The sequence below is a fragment of the Pteropus medius genome, unplaced genomic scaffold (assembly GCF_902729225.1).
Source record: "Pteropus medius unplaced genomic scaffold, Ma_sr-lr_union100, whole genome shotgun sequence".
In the NCBI taxonomy this organism is placed as follows: Eukaryota; Metazoa; Chordata; class Mammalia; order Chiroptera; family Pteropodidae; genus Pteropus; species Pteropus medius.
In genome coordinates, this window is record NW_024344437.1 from 3313971 (window position 1) to 3336171 (window position 22201).

The following is a 22201-nucleotide window of genomic DNA, read 5'->3' on the forward strand; positions in this document are numbered from 1 at the left end:
CCAAGGCTTTGCAAGGCGATAACTTGCACAAATTGAACCCAGAGCTATCTAATTTTCTAATTTTAAAAGCCATGCTCGTGCCCCCCAAATCTCCAACAAAATGGGCTCAGAAGCTTTGCCTTTGAGGAGGGGGTTAAGCGATGAAGAAAAGAAGGTATGGCCATTTAAATTTTCCACTTGACTTAATAAAGTCAAACCTAGCTGAAAAGTCCGGCCGACTATACTCCGTAAGCATTCTCACTGGCAAGTGCTTTCGCGAGCGCGGAATGACTGCTTTCTACGTGACAGGCGTTCTCCCGAGCGAGGTGAGAGCTGAGAGTCTACGGTGGTATGAGGCACAGCCTGGAGCTGCTGAGGACACCTGAAATGACTCGCCTTGAGCAGGCTTACCATCGTCGCGCCATAATGACAAGCGTGAAGAAGGGCAACGACGCGGCACAGAGTGTGGCAGGGATCCCAAAAAAGCTGCATATAAATTAAGAGAAAATCAGATTATCTGGTGAATAAGCTGCATGAAGAGACTGTGTCAGAAGGATAGGCAAGTCGACATCTTAGTGGGAGAACCGGAGGAGCCAGTGGGGGATGGAAGCGAGGGGTCTCTGCAGTCTTGGGGTGCAAAAGTGTGGAGGAAATGGAGACAACAGCAAGTCAGAGAGGAATTCCGGGAGGTGAAGGGGGAGGGTGCCAAACCCGGGTGGGAGCGGGCGTGGGGTTCGATGGGTCAAGGAGGCTGGTGTCGGCGCGCTGGGCGGTACACGAGGACCCGAAAGACTCACTGAAGTGAGACTCCACTGATGGCGGAGCGATCGGAAGGAAGGACGCGAAGCGTGAACGACACAGTCTGGACCTGGCCACTAGATTGGTCAACAGACATCAACGCAAACAGTAATTAAATATGTAAATATCCAATTACATAGTAAATATTTATAACATGTATATTGAGAATAAAATGAATTCTCTTGTACTCACTCACCCCCAAGCTAAAGAAATACATAACACTACCGATAACTTTAGCGCCCCTTTCTTAATATCTTAGAGAACAATATGCCTTCTAAAACAGAGTCCTGTATTTTTCTCTTCTGTTCACTCTGTTTCACCTGGCTGTTGAGTTTGCGATCCTTCTTTTACTGTGCTTGAGCTCCTTGCATGCTGGCCGGGTTTCCTCTGTGAACTCGTCTCTCAGGTAGGGCTGACCCCTGCCTGCTGTCCTGTCTCTCAGAACTGTGCCTGCCTCCCAGCAGAGTGCCCAACGCTCCTCCCTTCTGCTCTGCCAGTACCTCCTCCTTCAGACCCACCCATCTTCTGTCTCCCCAGAAATTGCTCACACTTTTATGTGAGTTTTCTCAGATCCATCAGCTTCGGCCTCGTTTTTGAGGCAACGCTTACTTAGATGATGTGTGTGTGTGTGTGTGTGTGTGTGTGTGTGTGTGTGTGTGTGGTGTGTGGGTGGGGGGTCAGCAGCCATGTTAGTTGGTCGTCTTTTCTAAATATATGTATAATGCTGTAATGTGTTTCCATATTGGCAGAGAATCATTTGTATTCGTAGCAGTCCTGGATTTGTCTGAAACCTATTAATATAATTTATAAAATTATGCTTCAATAATGCCCTGAGTTCTCTGGTAAAATAAGGATTAAGTATTGATAAGATTTTATGCATTATATTACCCTTACTTTTTCTAAGTGATTAATTTTGTCCTGGAGAGACTGGTCAATAGAAAAATCTTGACATTCTATGTTTAAAAAAATTTATATACAGTAAAATAGCTTCTCAAACCTTGTCCTTATTTATATGCGATAGATAGAATAAAAAGCAATCTAGTTCTATTGCAGGGGATTGAAAGAAATGTATTAAAATTTTAAAAATATTTCTTTTGTATGTAATATATTTTCTAGTAGGAAATAGGTTTTTCAAAGGCTTGCATCTGATTTAGAAAGTTTAAAAAGCCTTATTTTTCATTACGATTTTCCCAGATCATTTGAATAAACTGTGGAGCTTGAACGATTAAGGGATATTTAGGGCCCCTGAAAGCCTCGTTTCCCTGTTTAAATGGGAGAAAAGTAAATCAAATGTTATTCAGACCGTTTGGAGTTGGGAAGCCTGCAGCGTGAAGAAAGTATATTTCCAAGGTTTCATTTCATTGCTAGGGACAGATGTCACACACCCCAACAATCATTTAAAATCTTAGGAATATTCTGTCTCTGTCACATCACAATTGATGGATGTAGCTGAGGGTTAAAGTGCAGGCGGGGGTGCAGGTGAGACCGCCCCTCCAAGGAGCCCCACGCATGGCCCTCGTTCCCCAGGCATCTGACTCCTCGAGAGAAGGGCCCTCTGTGTGATGGAATCACTGGGAATGATACAGGAGACAGACACATGGCCAATTCTGAGAGCTCTTATGGGCAAGCATTGGGAAACTCCAAATATAAAAGGCTTATCATAAACAGATTGCATCTCATTTTTATCAAACATCATTTCAATGTTTTCAAAATGGGTGATGAAAAAAGTACCAGGGCATTAGTTGCTGCCATTCGCACAGAAGTGACAAGGAGAATTTTTTTTAGGGAAGTAGTCTATGGCTTTCAGAGAAATGATCGAAGTAAAGATTACTCATGGTTCTTATTATTTTAACCCCATTTATGGGACTATCAATACCCAGGGCAAGCCTTGGTCCTTCTGAGTGAGAGCTAAGCAAAAACAGCAGTTTCTAAGGCCTATGACCCTCCGTGCAGTTCTGCCGGACAGAAGGCAAACCTCCTGATGACACAGGACATTGAGACCTCACCTGCAAACTTTGTGAAGTCACTGCAGAATCCGCGTGAAAGGCATTTTCATACGGTGGATTTTGGACAGAAATCCCAGAAGAAGAGATTTAATCAAAGGGTGTGGCGGTCACATCACTACTCTGATTTCGAGACTTATTTTAAAAATTACGTGAGACATTCGCTGGGCTAGCTCGGCAGAACCGTGTTGGCGAGGAGTCCCTCATTCAAGATGCTGTGTCCTCAGACACCTGCAGGGCTGTGGCAGGGGCCTGGTCCAGGAACCCAAAACACCTAGGCTGACATTCTCCACAGGTCGCAAGGTGACCCACACAAAAAGATTCCATGGACTGGAAAACATCCCGTGATGTGGTTTCATTCACCACATACTCGTAGAGTGCTCAAAGGAAAACAGAAGATTCTTCTCTCGAGATGACACTGACAGTCTGAGATCTGAAGCTCTCTGATCGCGAGAACAGGTTGGTCACTTGTTTTTTACATGGCTCCTGACCCTTGCAGCCTTAGTTCCCTAAAGGAAAGGAAAGGCAGAGCCCAGTGGCAAGCAGCCCCCTTTTGAGTCGCGAATTTATAAAGTCTCCTGACGTGAGGCCGAGTGGATGGGAGGGCTGAGCGGCCTGCTAGAGCCAGCCCTGTGCCAGAGATGTCACACCACACACATTATTACTTGGCCCTCAGAAGGTCTTATGAGGAAAGAATTTTTACACAAGTAACTGTGCTTCCTCTGATACTTAATGAAGAGATGGTTCAACATTTACTCAACCTTAAATAAGGTTCCTCATTCCGAGAAGCGAGACAAATTCATTATCTATCTGTCTGTCTATCTATTTATCTATCTCTCTATCTATCTATCTATATCTATCTATCTATCTATCTATCTATCTATCTATCTATCTATCTAATCTATCTTAATCTATCTATCTATCTACACATACACACATTCAAAATATCTCTGGGCTATTCTTTGTCCATGTTTTCATCTCTTATAATGCCATTGGTTGGTAGAGGTTGTAGAACTGGGCACCAGGACAGTCATTCGAAAAGAAGGCTGGATGCAAACAAAGAGAGGGATGTGATTTGGCCGATGTTTCGTGACAGGTTGTGGCTGGCAGGAGGGTCAGTGTCCAGAGCTGAAGCGTACACAATGGGAGCCCAGGAAGGGGTGTGTGCACAGCTGGAGTCTCCTTTTCAGTGGACTTCTGGTTTCATAGTTTGCATAATGCTTATACATAGCTAAGAGACTGTTTTTAAAACATGAAATAGAATTCCCTTTCAAGGTGTCCTATTGCTATGATTTCAAAAATTTTCTGTGCATGTATCCACTAGCTCTCTATAGAGCACCTCATATATGGTACAGACATTAAAGCCAGACACTTTAAAAGCAGAACGAATTTGGAGCCGAGGTCCCCATGTATTTTAAATGTCTGCCGAAGAGACAACAATGTTGACTTGCCCCTCCTGCGCCTATCTTGTTGGAAGCTACAGCACGTAATGAGAAATGTCAAGGCCCAAGATCAATGAAATTTTGGGCTCCAGGGATTCAACAGGAATAGCATTGATCCTTTTCAAGAACACCAGGCAGAGAAGTGTTGTAATATATTGCAAAGAGGGGCTCAGGAGGATAAGCGGCCAAGTCCAAGATACCTACCTGACAAAAAATTCAATCAGCTTTTAGCGCAAATTGCCTGCTCCGCTCTCCTTTCTTTCACGCAGTAGGCTGCTTCCAATTAGAGTGCGCAAATTAATTTTTATCACTTCCAAATTAGTTTCAGAATTTGTGTAAAAGTCTGTTTCAGATGAAAGCATCTGTCCCTCACATGTCTGCAATTCTGTTATCTAGCCAGGGACCTATTTAAATCTCCAAGAACATTTTCTATGTTCAAACTCACAAGTTTGAAAGAGTAAAAAGGAATATTAGCATTACAAAATATATTAATAAAACAACTATAATTCAACTGTAACCTACAAGTGGAAGCTTTTACTTTTTTCTTTTATGGTATGAAAGAAACTCTTTGTAATAATCCGTTTACAAATTTTCATTGTCTTGGTCATAAACTCATTGAAACTATAAAACAACTAGAAAATGACCTTTTTTCCTGAGATGTCTAAATGAATCATAATAATATATTTGACACAATGACACCAGTAACTCCTTCTATACCTAAAAAAAATCCACAAACATTATTTATTTTTTTCCTGTGGCACTAACAGAACTATCCGTTAAAAAATAATGACAGTGGAAAAGAAGACTAAATATATTAAAGCCCCTTGAATTTATCTTGAGTGATGTCCATGTAAAATGAGTAAATTAATCCTATCGCTTTTTGAGTTGTGCTGTATACATATGATTTGGCCTTCGACATACAAAGAAACTCAGTGTCCATACCAAACCCAGTCCCTGAATCCTAACAGCTACTGAGATATCAAGCTTCATGCTAGGACAGCCTCCTTGAAGTCTAGGTTAATATATACAACCCTCAAAACCTAAGGGCATTGTGTCACACACTTCGATATGAATTTAGACATAACTAGCTTTTTGGTCTTGAGCAGGAATGCATTATAAGATAGAAAACCCATCTAGCCTGATTCTCTGACCTGTGAATTGGTAGCTAGGGTAGATTAAACTGGAACAAGAAAAATATTTTTCTTTCATACTACGAGTTTCCTAATGGCAAAGAGTCTATGTCGACACCCACGACTGGTCCCTGATGTGACAGTCAGCCCGGTGTGCACTGTGACTGCTTTACAAAAAGCGGGTTAACTGATATACACGGTCTCTCTCTCTCTCTGGTCACAGATACATGTGCTACTTGGCGGTTTCAACAGATCAAGTCATAAATCAGTCGAGTCAATCAAATACTAAATATGACTAATTATTATTATTTTTTTAATATTGAGATTATCCATATGGCAAAAAGCTGAAACCAGTTTTTACATAATCATCAATTTGTACCCAAGGCTAAGAGATGAAGGTAAGCATTTTGTTGATGCTTAAAGTACTGACGACACCAAACATTATCTGATAGCAATTCATGATTCATGTAATGGACACTCAGCATACTCAGCACATCCAGGCAGGAAAAGCAGTTTTGTGATCAGTATAATATAGATCCTTGTAAACTCCAGAAGCCCAGACTTTGGCTCTACAGTACTTCCTGCTCTTAGGAGAGGAGCAGCACACAGTAGGCATTCAAGACGTGCTTGTTGTTTGACTAACACTTTACGTGCTCACCTTGTTTATTCTAGAAGAGCATTCCTTCCCTTATATTAAAGATAATGAATAAAATAAAGCCGTACCGCATATGTTGACATTAAAGGTCTGACAAAGTCTCAACAAGGTGAGTTTTATGAAAGTGGTTTAGGTTCATGATGATGACCAGTTTTTGACCAAAAAATACATTTTTACATATGGAATTAATACTGAAAAATATGTATTGATAATATTCTGCTGTAATTTCTTAAGGGTAATCTTGTCTTTATTTAAAACTTCCTTAAAATGTTATATTTTAACAAATGTAATACTCACAATTTTTTCTTAAGAATATAAACATTTCTATTTATACAGCTCCTGTTATAAGGAATTTTAAACACTTTAAATATTACTACATTTAACTTTTCTTGCTAACTGATAGACCAAAGCTGTAATCAATTGTTAACCACCTTTTGGTTTAAAAGATCATTAGAAAATAATGTAAAATAAAGTAGCTAACATAGCTAATTACTATAATTTAACATTTTTTCTTTAAAATTCTTTACTAATAGCAGTACATCATATAAAGTATCTTATCTCTGCTATTGGATGGTAGTTTCTAAGAAATTAATCCTCTTTTAGGAAATATCATTTTTCTCATTTCCGAGCTTCACTTGAAAGATGATAATTAATTAGATTTAAAGCAGCATTTAGTTGTTTTTAAAAAATTCTAATAATGTCTAATTTTTGTCACTATAGCCGGAAGATATTATATAAACCTGCTGTTTAATTTGACTTTTTAAATGAAATGCTACACTACTATGAAAATAAAGAAAATCTGGATATATGTGAAAATTATATTTAGATTAAATGTGATAATGTACCATGCTTGAGAGTAATAAAGCTATCGCTCACTGGTAGATCAAATGTCTGTCTGTCTGCTCTCTCTCTCTCTCTCTCTCTCACACACACACACAATGATTCTGCTAAAAATAAAATTTCTTTTTTTTAAGGATATGGTTTTTAAAAAGAGTAAATAAGGAGATTAATTTATTAGTATTTAGAGTACGGTCTCTGTCATAATATAGAATTGGTAGCTAATTACTTGAACTGGTTGGAAATCAAGCGACATCGAATATTCTTTTTTCCTTAGACCAGCATCACATCTTAGCTCACAACTTAGACCAGTGGCTGAAATGCATAACACACACATCTCTCTTATTCGGTATCTACACGAAGAGACAAAACTTCACGCACACTTCCGGTTTCTTCATCTACTGTTGTTCAGCTCTAGCTGTGGGCAGCAAGAACGAAGCTTCACAGAACATTTGGTCATCTAGTTTAATCCCCCTCTTTCTCTCTCTCTTTCTCTCTCTCTCTCCCTACCCGCTGTACTATGATAGGGTCTTTGCGCCTATCGATTGAAAGCCACTTCCTATTTTTGCAGTGTTCCTGTCAAAACGTGCAGGAGTTGGGTTGGAGGTGGGTGGGACTCGAAGGGTCGATGCACAGATCCGTGTCCATCCCCAGCTGTCTCACAGGCTGGAACGGCCCGGGGGAGACAGCCTCCGGCCACGCAGTTGTAACCTGGCATCTTACATATTTCTCGTCTATTCTTACCATGTCTTGGTGGTAAGTACACAGCATTCTCGGGAAGTTTTTATCTCTGTTTTTTCCTAAATGTTTCTCAAGGTCACGTTTCAGTTTACTTTGGAGCACTGTTTAAGCTATGACCAGTGTGTGAATTATAATCAGAATAACCCTGGTCTAGGTAGTTGCCATTATTAAGGTTTTATAGAAACCATTCCTTATTTTACAGGAAATATGTGCCTTTGAACTACTGAAAGCTTGGTAATTAAAAACAGTAATTATTTCTAGGCAATACTCTATCTATTTCTTCAGTCATTTAACAATGTTTTATTGAAGACCCGTCGTGTGTGCCACTATGCGGGGAACTAGAGACTTAAGACAGAAAGGAAGGGACGCATGATCCTCTTCAGCTCCTCCTCAAAACAATCGTTCCAAGGAACAGTAACTGCTCAGAAAAACATGTTTCAGAAACTGTAGGTAAAACAGATGTCAGCAGATTTACTTGTGTAAGACTTTCAGAGCTTACATAGCTAGTAAGAGTATATGTGGTGTTTTCTAAAAGCGTTTTACTCCAGAGTTCCATTTTTCCCCACAGGACGTCTTAGGGAGCGCTGCTGAATAAAAACACTTACGAATCATCTCAAGTATTTTTTGCCTCCCCACTACCCACTTTGAAGGGAGTACTCGATCACTGTAAATGAATAAATGGAGATATTTACTATACTAAGTGGCAGAAAGTAAGCTCCCTCACAGAGGCACAAATAAAATCTTATGGAAATTTAGAGAAGGGAGAGAATATATTCAGCTGCGAGAAATCACATGAAATTTTATAGACCGGGCGACACTGAAGGTTGGGGACATTTGGAGATGGGGGAGAGCAGCTGAGCAGACAGTCGACGCGAGGGGACCTGGGAGCTTCTCCAGGACGAAGGGTGTCATAGTTGTTCTACGTCCCAACGGCAATCCTTGCCACTTAAGCTTTCATATTTTAAAAACCTTACAACCTCAGGAAAAATTATTAGGAAAATAAAAAAGGGAAAATGTATTTAAATGAATTTACAGTCTGACAGTTCTAGACAAATACTTACTGCTATTAGGGTTGTCGCCTATGATATGGTGCCGTCCACTCCAGTACCAGAGAAGCAGAGTCGCATCTCGGGACCCAGACACAATATAGCAGTCCCCACCAATGTACGACTCAGACCTGGCCAAGCATGTTACCACGTCCCAGTGGCCAAATACAATCTGAGTTAATTTGCCTGAAACACAGAAACGGTAGATTTAATTCGTTTGCTATTTTCCTTTAAGTGGTAATAACTTTTGTTTTACTAGATTTGTGAAAAGTGACTCTATAGACCTGCACATTTATAAGGTAATTCAAATCTAGCTACAGACTTGCTTTCTTGAACTGCTTCGGAAAAATGACACGAGACTGTCCCTTAGAGTTTTTAAGAAAAGGACTTATGAGATGACACAATGATAACTTTTTTTCCATCAGAGTTCAGGCCAGACAAAGGGGAGATTTAAGGTCTCTTACTGGATTTGGTTTGGGCATGGGGCCATAGCCCCTTTTGTCCTATGAACTCAGGGCTCATGCTGAAGTTCAGAATGGATGGAATGGTAATTAGTTATTTACTTAAAATTGTTAACTTTTCATTTGAACCCTGACACTCAAAAATTCCTACATCATTAAGTATGATTTCATATTAAGCTTTGGGTGTAACGGTAGGCATTTTGAAGAGAATAAAGTATTTCATAGTTCAGTTTACCTGTTTCTGTAGAATAAACTCTGAAGCTCTTATCCCAAAATCCACAGATGAGAATATAGCGGTTATCGGCTGTGACCACAAAGCAGTGTGCGTTGATTTGTATGCTCTGGTCAACGAGGTCTGTGATCTGCCGTTTGTTCACTCCAGAGTTATTGGCTAAATGTAAATAGAAAAAAACTTAAAAAATAATTTGACGTTTCACCAAGCACGTATAGAAGGAATACTTTTATGTTTTATTTATCTAGAAATGTTTTTTTAAATAATTAAAAAATTTTTCAATGATAGTTGGCATATAACATTATGTTAGCTTCAGGTATATAATATGGTGATCAGACATTTATATAACTTACAAAGTGATCACATCAATAAATCTAGTGCCTATGTGACACTGGATATAGTTATTATAATATTACTGACTATGACCTTATACCTTACATGCCCATGACTACTATTTTATAACTACCAACTTGGACTTCTTAACCCCTTTCCCTTTTCACACATCCCTCTAACCCTCCTCCCATCTAGCAGCCATCAAAATGTTCTCTGTATCTATGGGTTTCTTTCTGTTTTGTTTGTGTATTTTGTTCTTCAGATTCCACACGTAAGTGAAATCACATGACATTTATCTATTTCTGTTTGACCTACTTCACTTAGCACAATGCTCTCTAGGTCCATCCATGTTGTTGCAGATGGCAAGATTTCATTTTTTTTACCGCTCAGTAATATTCCATCGTATATATGTACCGCCTCTTCTTTACCTATTTATCCATTGATGGACACCCAGGTTGCCTCCATATCTTGGCTATTGTAAATAATGCTGCAATGAACATATGGATTCACATGCCTTCAGAGTAGTGTTATGGGTTTGTTTGGATAAATACTCAGGAGTGGGATTACTGATTCCTTCTTTGTCTCTTGTTATAGCCTTTGTTTTAAAGTCTATTTTGCCTGGTATAAATATTGCTACCCCTGTTTTTTTTGGTTTGTTTCCATTTTCACAAAATATCTTTTTTCATCTCTTTACTTTCAATCTGTCTGTGTCTTCCAATCTGAAGAGAGTCTCTTGTAAGCAGCATATGTAAGGGTCTTATTTTCTTATCCATTCAGCCACCTTATCTTTTGACTGAAGCATTTAATCCATTTACAATTAAAATAATTGTTGATAGATATGTGTTACTGCCATTTTATTATTCATATTTTTAATCTTTTTTTCTCTTCTTAAAAGAGTCTTTCTAACATTTCTTGTAACACTTAGAAATGGGTTTTTAAGGCTATAAGATTAAGATTTTAACATTTACCATGAGGAATATAAACTTTTTTAGTAGCGGTGATTATTTATAAACCACATTCCATATTTTAGAATTGTCAGAAATGTAAGGTCTTCCTCCACCAATAAATAAATACAATATGAGAAATTGAAGATGATGAATTTAAAGCATAATGAAAAGATCTAAATGCATTAATTCTGTAGATGTTCATTACATACAAGTTCATTTGTGTCTAACAAGTTCAACAATAATGAGGAATAATATTGTATGAGGTATGTTATATAAGGAAAAAATGTCTTACTATTCGCCCCAATCTGTCACTTTCTGACAGCATTTACAATTCACGGGAAAAGAAGAGGGAAGAGATTTGAGCAAGGGATGCTGTTACGTGAGGGGTCCCTCAGGGAGCTTTAGGTCAGCAGCTTTGAGGACCTGGATTGTCAACGAACAGAAGATCTTTCCAGAACGAGCTGGCAGAGGAATGAGAAAGATGGGCGAGGGACCGGGGAGTACAGAGACAGGCAAAGAATCGGCGGATAGCACTGGGATTGGATGAGAATGAAGACGGGAGCTCAGAAACAGCGTCTGATTTCCCCAGTGCCTGTCTGCATGCCAGCCTGTCCCTGCTCTATGCCATCCTTTCAGGTTAAATCCCGAGGCTGAATTCTTAACAGAAAACGCAGATGTGGACGATCAGCATCGCTCTCCAACACCAATTAAATCTGATAGGTACTATTTGTGAGATCTGCTAACACTATAATGATAACAAGAGAAGGTAAACAATAAAAATTTACATAAAAAAGGTAGCAAAAAAAAAAGGAAATCAAAGGTCCTAAGTCACTTAAAAACGATATAATTAGTTCCTCATTTATTAGAATACAGTTATTAATTTATCCATGGTCACGCTCTATCTGTATGTGACACTGTCATTGTCTCTTGGGCAGAGGAAGAGCTAGACTCTAAAAATATTCCTGGTTCTAAACCCTATATTCCCCCAAAGACATGTGAATGGCATTTTGTAGGGGCTAAAACTAAGTAACTGAAATGCTGTTTCTCATCTTATATCAAAGATAAAGGGTGAAATAACCTAAGAAAAAAATACCATATCTTGTAGATGGCTTAATAATTCTCCGTATCGTTTTCAACATTTTTTTGCTAATTTAGTTCTCTATATGATCCCATGAAATAAGCAGAACAAATATTAGTACTATAAACCATCATACAGATATGAAACTGAGGTATAGAAAGATAAAGGGGCTTGTTCCAGATCATATGGCTAATAAATGTGTTTGTGGTTACTTAAAAATATTTATAATATCTGCTGCAGAGTTATAGCTCATGAATTTGCAATTTACATAAAATCTTTAATTTAAAAAAGTTTTAGCCTTACTGAATGAAGAATTCTAAAAAAGATGTTCTTCAATATTCATTTTTTTAATAATCCCTTTTGAGTCTTTATATATATTAAATAGTATAAGATTGTTAAAGACTAGTTTAGGCTGAAAGAAAGGACAGTTGGAAATATCTGTCTTTTTAGAATCAACTTAAATGACCTCTTAAAATATCAAGAAAATGCTACAAGTAATTGCTTTGATACCAAAAAGTTCTTAGGTGGTATGTTATGTTTTACACAGCACCCTGATGATGAGTGATATGATCTGTACATTAATTCTGTGGCAGAAAAAGTATTATTCAACTATTATTTGTGATAAATAACCACACAGGGAGCTGTGGATAGTCAGTATCCGTGAAAATGTGATTTTGTTGTTCGCATACCTATTAGTGGATCCATTTCAATGGGAAGATGATGGGCTTGGTCCAAGGAATACCCTGGTGCTCCTCTGAGGCCTACAGATTAAATGAAAAGAGAAAACCATCATAAAATTCTCAGAAAGGAATTTCCTAATAAGCAATATTTTATGATGATCATACAAAGAATATATCTGCTTAAAAATTACTTGGTAAATTATTGAGAGAATGATTCAGTCATGTCATATGTCTTTGTAGAAAGTACAAAATTATTACAACAGAGATTGCTGGTTTCCACTTAAGACGTAGAATGCAGAAAGCTGGAAAGAATGTTGATATCCTAATAACAAGAAAAAGCTGGATAAAATAGAAAATCGCAACATTTTTGAACCTAACAGAGAAAAGGTTGCCAGGCAACCAGTGAGCCTGAAATCTATGAAAAGGCCATGCTCCGAACAGGGATGGATGTGAGCACAGGCTCACCTGGGCCCAGGCAGAGGGGAAGATGGAGCTCCCACCCAAGTGGGCTTTCTTTCAATACGTGACAAGTCAACTGAAAGTATAAAACTGAGCCACACCTAGAATCATGACCTCAGTAAAAGATACTTTCAGAGGATTAATGTTTAGGGCTTGACTGAGTTCCTTTGTCATAATTTTTTACATGTGGTTATATAAAATATAATACTTTTGAACAATTCTAAAGGGAAATTTAATCCTTTATAATTTTCTCTCAATGCAAAACATTTCTAGAGTCTTGACTCCTGTGAATAATAGTCATCTATTTTAAGATGTTGGCTGCACAGCTCTGATTGAATGGACGTGGTTCTACCTCATGTTGGTAATACCATAACCATAAAATAGGTGTATTTAGAAACTCTTACGAGAATAAGCTGTGGCACACATCACTCTGTTTCTCAGAGCAATGAAGCGGCCAGTAGAACAGAAGGATTTGAGTTAATTCACCGTGGCTCATCCACTTGGTCCTTGAGACAGCGGGAGCCCTGGGCCTTCCAGGGAGATTCCAGTGGTGACCTGGGCCAACTAACTCATTTGGTCACATCCACTTCTGGCATAGTTAAATAATATCAATACATCTAATTTTTATGACGGAATTACATCACTTCAGATGTACTGGCTGGAACTTTCAAGAATACGTTTGCAGAAAACACATGAAATCACTGAATAATTTCAATCTTGTCTTTTCTCAAGGACTCTAAGCTCTACGAGGAGAAAGACGATGTTTGCCGTGGTCATTGCTATACTCCCAGTGCTCGGGGCTATCAGACACACAGTGGCCGTTGAAATATTTACTAAAGAAATTAATGAAGTGCAAGAAAGAGGTGTTAAACCATCATCTAGAAAATCCAGATTCAAACGCACTTGTTTAATACGGAAAAAACAGCTTGTTTTTTTTTCTGGAGGGCGGTGGTAGAGCGGGGTGGAAGGCCCTGACTTATTTGTAGAACTGCTTCCATTCATCAAATATTTATTGGCTACTTAACGATTAGCCAAGCATTCTGTTGGGCACTAAAATAGAGCAGCAGTGACTAGGACACTCAAGGGTCATTGAGTCAGGTCTGACGATTATTTACTCTGCAGCTCTTTGTACATAAGTTGGCATCAGAGCTAGTCACCAGTAGGCACATCCTAACTGAAGTTAACTGCAGCTTTTAAACCCTTTTGTAAGTGACTTGCTCAGGCACACATACCTACTGTGTTGTGCCATCGATTCACTGCAAACAGCCTGCTGCAGGTCACGGTCACCACGGCAGGGATGGTCAGGTGGGGCAGCGTATTAGCTGCCACGTGCGTTACCGGAGAATTTGATGGGAACTTCAGCACCATGATCACATCCTGTTGCATCTGATCTTTAAACATGAGTGGACTCTGTGGAAGGAAACACTGTTGAATAGAAAGGGAAGAGAACAGAAGAAAACAGAGGGATAACACGGTTAGTGAAAACTCTGGGGAGAACGCGGTTAAAACAGATGAGGTCAGCATGAGCGCACACAGAGAACCAAGCAATGCGGACTTCGCTACTGGGAGGACGACGCAGAGAAAAGAGCAAGGCCTCTGAGGGGTCACTGCTAGAGGACACCGACTTATTAACGACCAGCCTCCATTCAAGCATCTTGAGATGGCAGTGTGCGAAGGTAGCTTACGGATATGTTCGCATGAAGCAGCATCAATTCTCAATGCAGTTAAAACATCGGTTTGGTGGGAAAATAAGTCGAGTCACTTACTGACACTATTTACATGAAATATAAAGTGAAGTGACTGATACTTTCATTCTTTATTTACCTGGATGATCTGGGGTCATGGCTCCAGTCTACATAATGAGACTATAACAGTCCCCGATGTCAGCGCTTTGTACACCTTTCTACTGTGGCTTATGTCCCGTGCGTCCTTCTCCCTCTGGACTGTGAGCCTACTGACCGCTAACCCCGCGTTTGTTTGTTTATTTATTTTTTATTTATAGGCGAGGCAGCCCTTGGTTGACCTCGCGGATTGCAAGGACCCTATCAGCTTACAATTCGTTATTATTATTATTTTTTTAACGCCTACAGCACCTGGTCTTCATGGGTGGTCTCCCATCCAAGTACTAACCAGGCCCGACCCTGCTTAGCTTCCGAGATCAGATGGATCAGGCTTGTTTAGGGTGGCATAGCTGTAGATGCGTTTAGTTTTTTTAATTTATTTGTTTATTTATTTGTTTCTCAAACATCTAACACATGACTTGATAAAAAGTAGATATGGTAAGTATGACTATTAAGTACTTTAAACCACTATAAATACTATTAGATAAAAACACAAGATAGTTCTCATTCATGTTTTGTAACTGTTTGCTGCATATATGAATTCTCTGCTACACCAACTTAGAAAGCTTAAATTTTCCTTATAAACAGTCCCATGCCAATTTAGTCTCCAAGAATTTCCTCGAGGAATGTATTGAATTCTGACTGGGCATTTCTCCAGGATAAATATTTTTATTATTATTATTAAACAGAGAAAACTAACTCGGGAATAAAACTCTTCTGCCAAGGCATTTCATAAAATAAAGTGTTAGAGATACTCTCTTGGACAGTTTATGAAAAATCCTTCGTCTTGAGGCTTGAGGCTCCAACGCCACAGCTCCACGTCCACGTCTACACTGCGACTGGGTGTGATGTGTGAGAATGGTGTGCCTGGTGCTACCCCTTCTGCTTTGCCACACACAAGGACCCATTCGATCAGAAGGTTCATTAGTAACTAACCGAGGTATTGATGCTGGTTGAACAACTGCAGAGAAAAAAAATGTTTTCAAACACATTTGTTTATGTACTTCGCTAGAAGCTTAACTATTGATCCATTGAGGGTACTTGTGTTTGCCTCTGCATCACCAATGCTTAGCGTCGTGCCCGACTCGCAGAAGGGGCTCAATGCAAATCTGTCACGTAAGTGACAGAATAAATGAAAGGTATCAAAAATTCTTTCACCCCAAAATAACAGCTTATACATTTCTGTACACATATATTATAGACCATATTCCAGAGCTCTTTTCTCCAAAATTAGGGAATTTGCTGCCTTGATTATTGTCTACAAGAACCAGTGAGCTATATAATTCATCATGTTTTTTCGTGAACACATTTTTACCTTCAAAGCATGTTTTTACTAGAGAAAAAAATTAGTAAAAATTCGCCCTTTAAAAAATAAATTTTACATAAGTTTATCAGAAAATATTTTACCTTCTTCAAAGTAGATAAAGACAGAAATGTGTACTATTTGCTAATAAACCGAAAAAAGAACTACCTTGTTTCAAAAATTGGCTTTTAAAATTCAGATCAAAGTAAAAAGAATATTACTTTTTCCCTTGCAAATGGGAGTAAAAGTGTTAGTATAAGTAGTTAATGCTGATCGATGTCACTAGCTAACATTTACTGGGAGCTCACTGCATACCAGGTGCTGGTCTAAGTGCTTTACATATTGAGTCATGAAATTCTCAGGGATGCTGAACTGTAAATGGAGAAGTTATATATATACTTTGCCTGAGTCCTTCACTAGTTAGTGGCAGAGATGGTGTCTGACTCAAGTCCAACTCTGGGGCCCATGTTCTTCACACCTCTGCTCAACTGCCTCTTTGCAGTGATCACCAATGACCTTTATATGTCTTTCTTTTCTTAAAATGAACTGATCCCCTCCCCTCACCTTGTCCAAAAGTTTAAATTGGGCAATATGTTGTGTTTATATATTTTTCATTCTAATTTATAAATCTAATTTTGGTGCAGGTGTATGTCTGTAAGCCTGTATGTGTACAAATGAGCTTAAGTAGAGGCAGATATAGTCAGAGAAAATGGCTATTTTTGCGAATCCAAAATTAATCCAGTTTCCGCAGAACTTAAAGGGAAGAACTGTGCTCCCTTCTCTGTTTCTCCTTAGGGTATTGATATATACCTAAAGAGTTAACCAACAAATCAAAAAGCATTTAAAATGCTGCTAAAACCACTATTTCATTTGATCTCGACTCAAGTACAAAAAGAATGAAAATTCAACAAACTGCTACGTCCTACCAGGTGCATGGCAGAGCTCCGAGGCGGATGTGGCTCGATAAGCAACTGAGATGGCGTCTGTCCAAAGTTCTGTATCTGTGCCTCCATGGCCTGCAGGGAAGGAGAGCGACTGTCATAATAAATACGCATCAGCAAGGGGGATCAAGACACTCTTTGACAATGCAAGTGTATCCCAAGTCAGCCATGAAAAAAGTCCAGAGAATTCATGGGGTGCTCTTCTCTCAGGGTGCAGGATCGTCCATGTGTTAGTATTTTGTAGACAAGCTTTGCATCTCTTTAGAAATGTGCTTCTGTTAACCAAGTCACTATTCTTATGTAGAAGCTGGGGTTAAATGTGATGTTAAACTGTGAGTACACGCATGCAGCGAAGGACCAAAATGGCTCACGTAACACTAAACGCAACACATATACCTCAACAAAGTCCTCTGTAAGAAGAAACGTATAGGGATCTCTAATGAAATAAGCTTCTGGGATCTTTATGGGAAACAAAATGAGACACAGAGTCCACCAATGACACAAAATAAAATTCAGAATATCATATGTTCCAATCGATTCAGAAGGCAATCAATAGAAAGAACACCAAGACTTCTGCATAATGATTAAATATGGCAAAACTTTCACTACAAAAAAAAATACATACATATTTTAGCATTCTGTGCTATTTTAAGATGAATCCTGAAATATTACTTTAAGGTATGAATTCATTTCTCTCAAAAATTTTCTGAAATTTTAGAGAGAACTAACCCAAAGAGGAAGTTATTATTTGGGCATCCTGAGCTATGCAATATTTCATTACTGCTGATGCAGATGGAAATAATGAGATTTTATGGCTTCCAATGAATACAAATAACTTCAGACCTCACATTATCTGGATTGTATAATATGCTTTTTTTGTGTGTGTATGTCGAAGAGAATCTTAGGAAAGAATTAAGTATTTCTTCTATTCATAAATTCCACAGGCAAAATATTTCAATATATTAAGCTAGACTAATAGAAATCTTTTTCTGAACTATTATAAATATGTAATTTAAGTCAACAAGGGGAAGCATAATTTTTACTATGACTATTATTTTATTACCATGCTAATTTTCCCCCTAAAATGGTTTGTAATTTGGTTGCGTATAAAAATGAAATACCAGACCCACTGCTGGGTGCTTAGGAGAGCAGGTAAGTTGGTACACAGCACTGCCACTAACCGCATCGTCATCTACGGTTCTCGTTTATAAAGTACTTAAATTTAACAATCTGTCCTCCTTGATTTCATTTCAAGAAAATGTTAATGAATATGTGAATTTTCAAATTTATTAGCAATATTAAACATGAGTGCATCATTATCTGCCATATTTTAGCAACCGCATAAATGGGGCTTTTGTTCTATTTGGAGAGGCAACAGGATGAATTATTAAACCTCTTTAAGTGCTGTCTAATTTTAATGTAAACATTTATTTGCACAGTGTCCACTCATACGCAAAGTGTGACTATTTAAATTGTACTCATAGATAACATCGTATTTCATCCCCCCCAATGCAAGAATTATGATTATAACGGGGTGAAAAGACCATTTCTGGCTAGGTTCACATTATTAACAACAAACTCTTTACAATTCTTGAAAAAAAAAAAGCAGTAATTTTTTCATTCAAGCTGTTCTGGTTAGAAAAAGTTCATTACTTTGCTTAATGTATTATAAACAGCTACAGCCTCTCTAACAGTAGATACTATCGTTGTGTTTTTGCTCCTCCAGAAAGAGGACCAGGGTGGTAAAATTAAACACATCTAGATCTCTGCATCAGTGCCTTGCACGTAGTAGGCAGCCTTTAAATGTTCATACGAGGGATGAATCAGCAAATGTGCTTCACTCGACGTAAATTTTTTCTGAAAGGGAGGTATTAAAATTATACTATTAAATATTATGAAACTGATCAAAATTTTATAAATCTTTTATACAGTTCTCTTCAGTGGGTCCTGCCTCTGATCCTTTTTGGACTGGGGCAGAGTTAAAGGTACATATAGATCTTAAATGACCGTCAAATGGCATCGGGATAAATTTTAAGTTGTGATCAATCTCATGCTTTCGTTGAGACAATCTATTCTCTACGTTTAACATTTCTTTTTTTAAAGACGAAACTGAATCCCTCTTCTTCGTGATCTCTATTATATGCCTTCACAACCTACAGGTTCTTATTCCAATATTCATTGTTCGGCTATGTTGTTTCCCAATAACCCCTTACCCTCTGGTTTTGAAAGGTACAAGTCTTTCTGATGTTGAAAAAGCGTCTCCCCTAAGTTCTATGTCTTGTCGTTACCAAATGTTCGAATGAGAAGTGGGAACCTACTTACTCACTTCACCTGCTCCCCTGTCATGTGCTTTGTGTCCTCCCCCACTGTCAGGAAGTCATCGATGTCATCTTTATCATCAGGAAGGGATGTGCTTTGTACGGGAGAGCACAGGGATGGGGTAGTTGTTCTGAGAGCCCCTCCTCGTGGAGGAGAAAACGCCCCCCTCAGGCTGACCTTGGGAAGGCTCTAACTCCTTCCCGGACTCCCTAAATCTTAAGGAACGTCCTCAGGCCTCATAGCACATCTCTCTTCCCTTTGTCATGGAATCTAACACAATTCTTCACATATGCCTGTTTGCTGTGAATCACTGCAGGGCTGGACAGCTATTTAGTCCTACAGAATCCAAAAATACTTCCGGAATACAGAGAGGGGCAGTGGTGGGGCATTTGTGCAAAAACCGAAAGGCGACCTAGAAAAAGGAAAGCACAGCAGTGGGGGAAACTTCAGAGTTCTTTACTCTTACAATTCAGTAGCACAAGAACACAGCGAAGATCTGTGGATGCCTACTCCACGCTGAGGGATACGAAATCAGACAGCAAACCACCCTCGGGGCGTCTTTGGTCCCCAAGGCATCAGGGCGCACGGAAGGCAGAAGGACCATGGCGGAGGCCAGCCCAGATGTCTCTATCAGACTCAGGGCGAGAAGAGTGGGAGGGAAGGCAGAGCTGCTGGGACAAGGACTTCCAGAAAAAGGACACGAGCTGAGGTCCTGAAGGTTATGTAGGAATTAGCTAGTCAACAGCATGAAGCTTTTTGTATTGCCATATAGAATTTTTCCATTAATAATCTCCAAATATATCACGGAAAAAAACCCTCAAACAACTACTTACAGATCAGTCTCAATAAGATGGATTCTTTCTATATTATCAGAAATGGTATTTTAAAATACTCAACATATTTCCATTTCTCTATGTATTATTCTGCATGAGTCAGACTTAACGTTAGCTTTAATTACTCCTGAAACACTTATTTATTGAGCACCTACTACGTACCACGTACCACTGTAGATATTTGTGATACTCATCAACCAAGACAGGTTAAGATTCCTGCTCTTGTGGAGGTTATATTCCAGCCAGGATGACATAGGTTACATTCAGCCAGATGTCACCCTGCCATCCCATGGGCTAGATTCAACTCACAGGTATAGTTTCTAATTGAGCCAAGATTTATAGGTCAGATAATTTCATCCAATAAATTGGATTTTTTTATATTTTAATCGTTGTATGGATTCTTATGCTTCTAAAAATTATTTTGTTGAATATTGAGCAGTTACCACGTATTTAACATTTATTTTCTCCCCAGGTAAGACCTGTCAAGAAATAGGTAGGTCATAAAATTAGAAAAAAATAATATTTTTAACACTTTGGGAGTCATCCTAAAGTATGAAATTCTTCAGGAGTAGACAGATAAGCAAAGAAAAATGTGAACTAAGTTATGCATAGGGGGACAAATTAAGTAAATTTGAACAGTATATGCGATTTTCAGATTTCAGACGCAAGTATATTACAGAACTCAGTTTTACTTGCTTATAAGTAACACAGAGCCCCAGTTAGGAGGAGCTCCTCTTAGGGACAGTTTCTCTTTTATCCCCTCCCTAATTCCTGATTGTCCCATTCCCTAGTCTTGTTGGGCTGTCTCTGTAAAATCCTCCAGGATCCACCTACCAGGTTACAGAATCATACCCATCTTCATCCACCTCTCCTGTTTTCTCACTTATTTTCAAAAAGCTCTTTCTAGTTTTATCTTCCTCATAGGTCAGGGCCACTGTGTATGCTGTGTCATCTATGCCACGGATGACAGTGGGGGGCAAATGAGGGATAGAATCTACCTCAACTGCCAGAAGGAGAGGCACCTTTTGTAATTCATTCTCCTAAAGACTGCGTCTTTTCAAATTTGCCCCAAGGGGGCATGTGTGCTAGCCGCGGCTGTGACATGTGCCTTATTCCTTTAAGCTGCTGCACCTCTTGCTTAACTGTTTTTTTCCTTCTTGCCTTCCCTCTCCCCAAATTTCTACGTCCTCTGTGAATTAAAGATAGCTAGCTGAGATTAAACCCTCAGAAGAGGTGGTGTGTGTGTGAGTGTGTTAAATGTCTCCCTGTTCACACAAAAGACCTCACGGCCAAGGTAAAAGTAATGCAGCAACAGTAAGTCATGGTTCGGAATGATCCTCGCATTAACGACACACTCAAAAGACTCTAAAAGAAAGAACAAGTGTGCTTTCTCCCTCCTGTTGTATTTACTACATATCTATTGTATTCCTTCTCTGGTATGTGGTAGATAAAAATTTTGGTTAATCTGGTCTTTTCCATGACGCAGGTAAATTTAAACAGATACATTTTTCTCCTGTAGAATCTTTACAACTTCTAGTCTGTTTGGTAAATGTGATTTAGTATTGTCTTTCCAATGAAATGCCATCAGGTCTAAGTGCCATCAGAGAGACACCAACAGAAAGCTAATACGGCAGGCTGTCAAATGACCTCTTGTCCATTTTCCTTGGTCTATATAATCTTTTAAATTGTTTTATAAAGAATTCAACATTTTATAAAGTACTGCAGGTTATACTACTCACGATGCAAAAATATCAGACTATGTCCACATTACCAGTCAATTATTGATACTTTTCAGAAAATTCAAGAAAAAAAATAGTAAAAGCGATTGCTTGGAACACAGAAATTCCAAAAAATTCCTTTGTATTGTGTTCATCTCACTGTAGAGCTGTTACTTAGATTGACTTTATTTTAATGCTTAAAAGTAGATATTTTTTTTTACCAGAAAATACAACTTTGACATACAACTAAAAATATGTGTGATTTATATCATCTTTCTATTCTATCTCCAAATCTACCAATTCTTTACCAAATAGTAAAGAAAAAGAACAACAAAAAGATGGTATTTTGAGAAGTCTGCAAGATAAAAGATTACTTAATGGTAGACTGTATTTTAACTGATAAGCTTTTGCTTCTGTTTATTGTA

At 38.6% G+C, this 22201-nt stretch overlaps 1 protein-coding gene and 1 pseudogene across 13 annotated transcripts in view; both read right to left on the minus strand.

The window, feature by feature from the left end:
- The window catches only part of NBEA (neurobeachin), a 629692-nt gene that overhangs the window by 7207 nt on the left and 600284 nt on the right, over positions 1 to 22201 (minus strand). For 6 of the 13 annotated variants that reach the window (XM_039873011.1, XM_039873015.1, XM_039873012.1 and 3 more), the window contains 6 exons: positions 17303 to 17365; positions 16892 to 16981; positions 14054 to 14246; positions 12372 to 12443; positions 9328 to 9483; positions 8647 to 8817 (listed from right to left, as the gene is read on the minus strand). In XM_039873011.1, coding sequence (XP_039728945.1) covers positions 8647 to 8817; positions 9328 to 9483; positions 12372 to 12443; positions 14054 to 14246; positions 16892 to 16981; positions 17303 to 17365 — 745 coding nt within the window. The remainder of the gene's footprint in view (positions 1 to 8646; positions 8818 to 9327; positions 9484 to 12371; positions 12444 to 14053; positions 14247 to 16891; positions 16982 to 17302; positions 17366 to 22201) is intronic. The other 7 variants (XM_039873019.1, XM_039873022.1, XM_039873020.1 and 4 more) reach the window with 3 other exon arrangements.
- LOC120610693 (uncharacterized) lies at positions 14903 to 15020 on the minus strand (annotated as a pseudogene).